The 10,382-nt window shown below is 36.6% G+C and overlaps 1 protein-coding gene across 1 annotated transcript in view; it reads left to right on the top strand.

Moving 5' to 3' along the window:
* Positions 1-10,382, top strand: part of NFKB1 (nuclear factor of kappa light polypeptide gene enhancer in B-cells 1) — a 162,481-nt gene that overhangs the window by 12,152 nt on the left and 139,947 nt on the right. The window contains exon 4 of the mRNA XM_006872726.1: positions 4,271-4,369. Coding sequence (XP_006872788.1) covers positions 4,271-4,369 — 99 coding nt within the window. The remainder of the gene's footprint in view (positions 1-4,270; positions 4,370-10,382) is intronic.

Raw genomic sequence — 10,382 nt, 5'->3', positions numbered from 1 at the left:
GAAGATTTTAATTGTTAAGAGATGGAGGTAATGGTATAGCCTCTTATGGAATAAGGGCAAAATCAGGGAATCTCTAAATAGATATACTTCCCATATTCTTGTGAGACTGAGAATACTAGACCTGCCTCTTGCTGTTACATTACTTAGTCTCCTAATGCTGCTATAACAGAAGTGCCACAAATGATGGCTTTAAAGAATAGAAATTTATTTTCTCATAGTTCAGGAGGCAAGAAGTCCAAGTTCCAAGCACTGACTATAGGGGAAGGCGCTTGCTCTGTCCTCTCTGGAGGGCATCATTGTCTCTTAGCTTCTCTAGTCTTGTCCTGGTGTTCCTTGGTTTTTTGGAGCTCTCCATGTGGCCTCTACCTTTTCCTCATTTGTGTTTGCTTGCTTGCTATGTGGAATCGGCTCTTTTAATATCTATTAAGTGATTAGATTTAAGACACACCTTCTATTCACCTGACCTCATTAACATAACAAAGAAAACCCTATTCGCAAATGGAATTGCATCCAAAGGTATAAGGTTTAGAATCCCAACACAAATTTGGGGCGTGCAATAATACAGTAATTGTTATGTTAAATCCATAACAATTATTCAATACATTCCTTAAGTATTGTTTAGTTGTTGTTGTGATGTTTGTTTGTTGTAGCCCAGGTGAGTATAATGCTTTTCATGGTACAACGTTTTTAATAAATACTTAAATAGATCAAGAACTTAAATGAAATCATACACTGAGTTTTCTAGAATTATGGTATTATTAATACATTCATAGTTAGTCAACTTTTAAAGGAAATAAATATTTTAGCTATGACCAAAGAGATTATCCTTATAAGATCAAAATTATATGGGGACAGAAAAGCCACATGAGACTTTGGAGTATTGTTGTAGGTGACACACCCTGACTTTACAGGCTGTCAGTATGGTTGTTTTACTTCCATGTCTAATTCCATAGCTGTGATTTTGCACAGAAGGGCACCAATTTTCCATTAGTTTGATATATTGAAAGTTGTTCTGGCTGTTGTAACATCTGTGTAATCCATGAAACTGAGAAATCAACTAAAATTTGTCTGAATACCATACTAAGTATGCTTTTCAAATATCTATTTTTATAATCATAACAAAATAAAAAGAATTAAAAACATATTTTCTTATAAAGGGATCAGTAGTCATAAGGAAAAAATAATACATGTGATTTACTTGGAGGATCAATATAGTTCCAAAATTCAGAATTTAATTCACTATATGTAGATGCATAGAAGCTCAAGAGAGCAAAACAGTATGTTTGTTTACCAAACAATGTTATTTTCATGTCTGACTCCAGTGAAAGTAAGAAAGTTGTATTTCAGTCAGACTTTCTGACCGGATGAGTGTAGCCTTGCCTTTGAGGTTGAAGACTCATTTTAAGCAAATGGAGTTACTGAGATGAATAGCTGTGGATTGACAAACCTTTAATCTCTAGAATCAGAAACACATCCAGACTATGCCTTTGAAGATACCTGATCTTCCTCAAAAAAAAGTTTATTTATTTTCTTCTTCAGCTTATAAATTCCTCTGCAAAGAACTTAAGATACTCTTTTGCAACCATTAGCACTCCTGGTGTGACACTGTAGGATAAGCACTGACTGCGAACCATATGGTCAGTGGTTCAAATCTACCAGCTGCTCCTCAGAAATCCTATACAAAATTGTTGTGAATTGACTCAACAGCACTTAACAACAACAACATGCAACCATGAATAATAATACCTATTAAATGTTTTTCAAACTATAAGTAAGCCATTAAAACATATTTTTACTTGTAATCTATTTAATATTGAACCAGTAAGATATACATACGTACATAAATATATTTTCCAGCTACTTAAAAGGAATTTTGTGATTCAAGATAATGCATTGTTTTATTAATTTTGTGTTAAAATAAAGGTTAAGGAAATATTCTTTTTTCTTCTGGCCTTCTTACCACAGGCTCTCCCCAGTTCTGACAGGGATGAGTCATAGCATAGGTTACTAATCTTTAGAATCATGCTTGGCTGTATATTATACAGTGTTAATTATCTTACACTGTTTAAAAAATGAAGCAGTGTTCAAACTGGTTAACAGTCAAGTGAATCTGTATCTTTATGGTTAGCCAGTTCTGGAGGCTAAATGTTGCACATGCTGATTGGTTTATTGTTGTTTTTTCTTACACTTTTGAAATATCATTTAATTAATACAAGTAAAGGAACAATCACTGCCTGTAGCATTTTTTTTTTTTTAATTGGGTCTGAAGCAAAACTGAAGAGTTGTCTCTAAATTATTCATCTAACCTCAGAAGTCTTCCTTGATAATTAGGTTGGAATCTCCTGAGCAGTCACATAGAAGATTTATTGTAGGTGCCATCTTTTATGAGTTGACCAAACACTGCAAACCTGTGGAACTTTCCCAGACTAGAAAATTTATTTCAGGCTTTAGTCCAATCCAGAAATCTGCTTTACTAGTGATCCTCTTTGGAAATCATCAGTCCTTCAAAAAATATAGGGAAGTTCTAGATACTTCCCAGAGACTTTAAATAGTTGAGGGCATCTGAACCAGGAATTGTTCTGCAAGACCCTATTCGGTACAATACTACCAACAAAACAAGTACACTGTTGTGGAGTCGATTCCAGCTCATAGGACAGAGTAAAACTGGCTCATAGGGTCCCCAAGGGTGTAATATTTATGGTAGCCAACAATATCATCTTTCTCGTGCAGAGCAGCTGGTAGGTTCAAACCACTGACCTTTCAGCTAGCAGCCCAAAGTTTATCCACTATGCCACCAGGACACCTTGGTACATTTACATTAGTTCATGAGATCAAAGCTGCTAACAAAAACCTCTATGTTTGCTGGGGCTTCACAGTTGTATGAGTGTGTTGCTCCTAATGATCTAAAGATCTAGCACTCTTTACTTGAAGTAGTCCTGCAGTATGAAAAATGAAAGGTGAGGATGTTCCTTAAAGTATGTTAACATATTTTTCTTTATAATAAAGGGTGAATTAGGGGAGGGGGAGGGGGGGAAAGAACCCCATACTGTACAACTAATAACATTACCACAAATTACTGTTGGTGTTATTAAGTGCCGTTGAGTACACAAAGTAGTTGACATCATTATAAAGTATTTATAGGTTGAATGCTTCTAAAAATACAATGAAACTTCCCTTAATATGGTGATGAAGATCATTCAAAGAATTTTGGCCTTGTTTTATTCTTCAAATATAAATGTGCATAATTATAATTTTGTTTTATAAATCATAAAATGTGAGAACAGGAGTAGACGTTAAAGAGTCTGATTGAATATATTCATTTGTATAAACGAAAATCGTGGCACTTAGATGGTTATCAAAGAGGCCTTGGTGGTACAGCTGTTATTGTGCTTTACTGCTAATTGAAAGGTTAGCAGTTGAAAGCCACCAGGAAATTTGAATCTGCAGGGTAAAAGATGTGGTAGTGTACTTTTATAAAGATCTCAACCTTGGAAACCCTATGGAGTGATTCTACTCTGCCTATCAGGTCGTCATAAGTCTGAATTGACTCGCTGACAAAAAAAAAATTTGATTTTTGGTTTAGATGTTTATCAGTTTACAGTAGTTCACATAGTAAAGACTTCCAGATAGCCTTTCATTGATGAGCTAATTTATAAAATACTTGGATCATCAATAATATCTAAGGGAATGCCTGGTTTGGAATTCACTGATATCAGCTAACATACCCAGTTTGAGCTTGATTTTATATATATCAAGTCAGCAATCTTATTTTTTTAACTGTTGAGTAAGATTCACCAGATGCAGTCTAGTGCAGAGTTGGTCTACATCTCTGATGTGATATATTTAATGATGCATTTCTGTATTGTTATGAGTCAACTATAATCACAGCTTATGAGGAATTCCTCTAAGTAAGAGTCAAAGAAGCATAATTTTGAACAGCTTGTCAGCAGCAATTTAAGATGAGAAAGCTCTGATTCAAATAAGCCTTAGCATGTCAAGTACAAAGGCTTAAACTCTTCAGCAGTCTCCTCTCTCCACCCATGCAGAGAGAAGGAGATACCTCCTAATTAGGTACCTGGCTTTGAACCACATCTCACTGTACAGATATCAGTTATCAATGCTCGTTATGGGAAAAATGATTCTCACTTACAGAGGACCCCTTCTTATATATTTCTTCTTTTGTCTAATACATATAGGGGTTGAATTTTTATAAATGTGTTACTACCATTGTTAATCAGTATTTCTCAAGCTTGTTGGTTCACCTTTACAGAGAGGATTTCGTTTCCGTTATGTATGTGAGGGACCATCCCATGGTGGACTTCCTGGTGCATCTAGTGAAAAGAACAAGAAGTCTTACCCTCAGGTCAAAGTAAGTCCGTGGTGTCCTTCTATGTGAATTCTGGAAGATTTTATTTCCTAGGAATAAAATCAAGAAACTGATTTAATTGAATACAATTTGCATTTGCCCTAAGATGAAATGTTCAATGATTGTGATAATCTTTTATAGAAATTTATCTCTTGATAGATGTAATAGGCATTAAAACTCTAATAGTAGAAATTATTTTAACATTAGCTAACTTAAACTTTACTATTTCTCAGTTATCATAAAGCTTGTTTTTGTTGTTGTTTGTTTTTTAATTGTGTGCTTCTTAAAGCTTTCTTAAATCTTTGGAAGACATGGCTTGATTTTAGGTCTTTAGAAACTTAGTGAAAACCAAAACAAATGACTGAGTGTATGGATTATATAGTATATTATTTAAGATCATGAATTCAAATGCAGATGCTGTTATAAACTATATGATTTTGATTAGGTTATTCAACACTTAAACCACAGCATTTTCATTGTGTCAAATGCAGAAATATTAATAGCATATACTTCATAGGGTTTCTTAAGGATTAAATAAGAAAATGTGTGCGTTTGTGCCAGTCAAGTTTCCACCAGAAAAACAAAACCCCTAGGATCAGTAGGAGAGAGAGATGGATGGATGGATGGATGGATGAATAGATATATACACAGACAGATTAGATACATTCTATAGATAGATGTTGATAGCTGAATTGATGTATTTCAAGGAACTGCCTTACGTAATTGTGATGTCTATAATTTTTTTACTGCCTTTAAACTGATTGGATAAGGCCACATAAATTATCAACAATCTCCTTTACTTACAGTCAGCTGATTGCAAATGTTAACCATCTACAAAATACCTTCACAGTAACTCTTAGGTTAGGGTTTGATTCAAAAACTAGGTACTATACCTTAGCCAAGTTGACAAAAGGGTTTGCCTTTGGTTCAGAATTGTTCAGTCATGGCTGATGGAAACAAAGGCAGTGTATCCGTCCATAGCATCCAAATCTCTTACACATCCGCATGAGCAGGACACAGACAAAGGAGCCCTGTTCAAACACAGCAGCTGTGAATGCCACTTTGAATGTGTGTCACAGCACAGTTAGCTGCCATCTTTGACAGGGTACCACTGCCTGTTTCTTGCACTGGTCAAAATCCAATTCACAAAAGATTTATTTTCCATGCCATGCATCTGTTGTCTTTGTTTCCATTGGCCATGACTGAACATTGAAAACCAGCTGGAAATTCTGGTTGGCATGTAAAGTAACCATCACAGTGGTTCATGGAGAGTCTTAACAGTGCGCACAACCTCAAACTACACTTTGAGCATATGTGCGACCATATGTGTTTCTCAGTGTTGAAACTTAACTGCTTCCTGACATATTTACGGTGTGCCTTTTATTCATCTTGTTGCTGTTAAGTGTCATTGAGTCAGCTCCAATACATGGCCACTTTGTACAGGGTTTCTGAGGAGCAACTGGTGGGTTTGAACCACCGACCTTGCAGTTACCAGTACAGTGCTTATCCTACAGCACCACACCAGGAGTCATTTTAAGATTATTTGTTTGTTGATTTAATTGAGAATATCTTTCTCTGAATATTTGAGTTTTTTAATTTCATAATATAGTTTCATGTTGTGTAGTGGTTATGAGTTGGGTTGCTAACCTCAAGGTCAGTAGTTCAAAACTACCAGCTGTTCTACAGGAGAAACATGAGACTTTCTGCTCTCGTAAAGATTTACAGCTTCGGAAACCTTATGGAGGTTCGCTAAGAGTAGAAACTGACTCCACGGCACATCACCACCACCAACACCATGTCATGTTACTTAGACACTTTTGCAGATAGCCAGTGAATAATTGCAATTGAAGCATTTAGAAAAGTGTTTCAGTGTTGAATTTGTTGAACCTTGAGTGACATGAGTTTGAACTGTGTAGGTCCACTTATTCACGGATTTATTTTTAATATAATGCCTTGTGATGTTAATAAAATCCTTGTGAGCAATTCACCTCTCCAGTGAATTGCGTATTACAGTAAAAAGTGATCTCTCTTGAATCTCAAGTATTTTCCATCATACTTGGTGCTATAACCATGGGACCTATACAAAGTGTCACTAGTGATGCTGAAAGTGCTCCAGAGATGCAGAGAAAAGTCATGACGTTATTAAAAAAAAAAAAAAAAAAAAAAAAAAAAAAAAAGCTGAATTGCTTGGTATATACCATAGATTCAGGCCGGCAGCTTCAGGATAAAAGATTCCAGCATAAGGACCATGGTAAAAAAAAAAAAAAACAAGAAGAAGAAAAGCAAATTCCTGAAGCTGTCACTGCAGCTAGGCCAGCTGGCATACTTTTGTATTTCACATTAAAAATGCAGCTTTTATGTGGATACAGTATATAATAAATATAAGATAAAAAATATGCGTTATCACTAAGTATTCCGGTCACCAGAAGACTTGTTAAAGTGCCTTCGAGTCAGTTCCAACTCTGTATAGGGTTTCCGTGGAGCAGCTAGTAGGTTTGAACTGTCGACCTTATGATTCGCAGTCCATTGTTGATCCTACAGCTTCATACTAGGTGTCAAAAGTTAATCACAGATTCATAGGTTTTTCAACTGCGTGGAAGGTCTGTGCTCCTAATCCTGTGTTATTCAAGAGTTCAAGGTTTGGACAAAGTGTTATCAACATAGCTCGTACTGAAGAGTGTATATCATTTTGGACATAGCTTACTTTTGGTTTCGATTTTTTTATTTGCTGGTTTGCTTTTGTGATTAGGTGAAGCCCAACTGGGCAGAGCCTCAGCAAAATTATGATGAGAAGGAAGTTTGTCTTTGGTTTGATCATCCTTGGCTTTTGTCTCCTGCCTTTCCTCATACCCCACTTCTAGGCTCAGGCTTTGCTTATTTCTTATTCGTAACAAAAGTCAAAATGCTGTGAAACTCATTCCTTACCTTTTGAGTGAAACTCTACTATATAGTATCAAGTTTCCCAGTTGTATTTGCATTTGTGATTCCCTTTGCATAGCTGTTGAATGGAAGATGTTTTTCCTACTGAAAGTTTACTAGGTAAGGGAAATATGATGTCTTTAGATCACAGGAGCAGATCAAAATCTTATGACCTCAAGTGCTTGAGAAACTGGAGGAAGGGCAAGGAGCACCAATGTTGAAAAAAAAAAAAAAAAAGAATTAGCATTTTATTAAATACTAAAGGTGTGCCAAGAGCGTTACAAATGTAATCTCTTCTAATCATCATAACAACCCTGATAGGAAAAAGATACTATACCTATGAGAAAACTGAAGCTCAGAGCGATGAATTAACACACCTTTGGCATAGGACTGCTGTATATCATCAAGTTGATTCCTACTCATAGTGACCCACTACTGACAGAGTAGAGTTGACCTATAAGGTTTCCTAGGCTGTAATCTTTATAGGAACACATTACCAGGACTAGTATCTGTTATGTAGCAAACTATGGAGCCATACAGTGGGTTAAACATTGCCTGGTACTCACAATATCAGCAATTTAAAACCACCAGCTACTCCAAAGGAGAAAAATGAGATTTGCTGTCTCTATAAAAATTTACAGCCTTGGAAACTCTGGGAAATAGTTCTTCTCTACCCCGTAGGGTCGCTGTGAGTTAGAATCCACTAGACAATAATGAGTAGTGGGTGGTGATTGTTCATTGAACCTCTCCTATGGAATGTGCACATTTGAGTTGATAGGGATAGGGAGCTAAGGGGATAGGGTATGACTGTACAAGTAAGTTACAGGAAATGATAACTTTGGAAAATAAGTGAAAGAGAGGCTCAGGGGCCAAACGGATCTGAGAGATTGAAGACTCCAATTCAGTAATTTTTCACTCATGTCATAGATACAATATTTCATAGATACAAGTATCTGTGTTTATGCTGAATCTTCACATACCGTTGTGTAGTGGTTTACCTGCTCTAACAACATATTGCTGCCTTAGAAATCTAGAAATGAAGCAACTTATTGGACATTTGATGTTACAGAAGGGATGCTTCTAAACCAGAATTTCTTGCTAAATCATAGGTTCCATACAGTGTTTGGAGTCCTGGTGTGGTGCTGTGGGTTAATGTGCCAGACTGCAAAGCCATTTGCAAGGTTGTCAAGGTCGGCAGTTCAAGTTCACCAGCTGCTCTTTGGAAACCCTATACAGGGTCGCTATGGGTCAGAATTGACTCGATGGCACTTAACAACAACAACAATAAAGTGTTTAATACCTTGTGGGAAATATAAGCATATAAACAATTAATCATATAACAAGTCAAGATATAAACATGGAAGATTGGCCATTATTAAACTTTAACTGAAGCTTCATTATTTCATCCAATATTTTTATTCCCTAATTCAACATATTTCCCTGGAAGAAAGTTGAGGCTTTCTGCTCCCATAAAGATTTCCAGCATCGGAAACTCTGTACAGGGTCTCTATGAGCCAGAACTGACTCCATGGCACATAACCACCACCACCAATTCAACATATATTTATTAAGCATTTAATCAAGTTGTAAGAAAAAGGATAACTTGGAGGTTAGAGAAACAACTATTGTAGATGAGCAGTCACTGCAATTTAGATGGCACACCACTGAAACAATCAGTTACAGGAAACAGTTTTATTTTATCTTATTGTTGTTGAGTGCTATTCAGTCATTTCCAAATTATAGCAACCCTGTATAGGGTTTCCGAGGAGCGGCTGGTGAGTTTGAATCATCTGCTTTGCGGTTCAAAACGACCTTGGGTCAAGTGCTTATCCTTATTTAGAAGAATAGCGAGGAAAAAGAGAAATAGACAACCATAAACGATTTTTTTCCAGTGCTCTTTCCCAATATCACCTTTATTAATCTTTTTCATCAAGGATAATTGAAAGTGACCTGTCACTTTATGAAGGAATTTTAGCTTTATTTCCCTCTAAAATATAGGCAGAGGAAAGGATTTTTGTAAGTGTATATGTTTTGCCAGAAGGATCATTACAGTTTTACATGTCTTTCTGCAGTGTAGCTAAGAGTGTACTCTTGGTGAAACTTTAAGGGAAGCTGTAGATGTGTGCATCTAAACCAGAATTTCTCAGATATAGAACTATTGGTATCTGGAGCTGGATAATTCTTTGTTGTGGAGGGCTGTCCTGTGCATTCCAGGTTATTTACCAGCATTCCTGGACTTACTTACTGGAGTCCTGGTGTGGCGCTGTGGCTTAGTGCGCCAGACTGCAAAGCCGTTTGAACTGCAACATCAATGATTCAAGTGCACCAGTTGCTCCTCGGAAACCCTATACAGGGTCTCTACGGGTAGGAATCTACCCAACGGCACTTAACAACAACAACTTACTAGAGACCAATTGGGACAACGAAAAATGTCTCTAGACATTGTCAGATGTCCCTGGTTTTATATGCATATATGTGTAAAATCTCCCCTGGTTAATAACCACTGAACCTCTTTACTCATTGTGTGCTCTCTTACTATAAAACTGTGTCACAGTAGTGCTGTAGAATAAGCACTGGACTGCTAACCACAAGGTTGGCAGTACAAACTCACCATGAGCTCCTCAGGAGAAAAGTGAGCCTTTCTTGCTCCTGTTAAGATTTTGCAGCCTTGGACGAATCCCAACAGGGTCACTATGAGTTGGAATCTACTCAGTGACAATGGGTTTGGGGTTATTTTTCAAATAAACTTTTCCAGATGACTAGTAGATATTTCTTATTTTCAAGATAATAAATATGGTGTCAGTGTAAAATTTCCTAGAATCTCTTAGTTAATGTACCTGGATATTAAAGAGAAAGACAAAACTGTGAAGAAAAGCTGTATCACAAACATTCCATGTTCTATGATAACTGTGTACCTAAGAGTTAAGGTAAGTGTTCCATTGGTGAGCTGTCATAAATGATTGTAGAAGAGAAAGTGAAAGTAAAGATGGGATTCAGTCCACACTGTAGACTGCAGAGCACTTGTTGTTGTTGTCAGGTGCCATCGAGTCAGAACTGACTTATAGTGACCCCATGCACAGCAGAACGAAACAATGTC

The sequence above is a fragment of the Chrysochloris asiatica genome, unplaced genomic scaffold (assembly GCF_000296735.1).
Source record: "Chrysochloris asiatica unplaced genomic scaffold, ChrAsi1.0 scaffold00211, whole genome shotgun sequence".
NCBI classification, from domain to species: domain Eukaryota; kingdom Metazoa; phylum Chordata; class Mammalia; order Afrosoricida; family Chrysochloridae; genus Chrysochloris; species Chrysochloris asiatica.
This window is presented reverse-complemented; position numbering and strand designations above follow the sequence as displayed.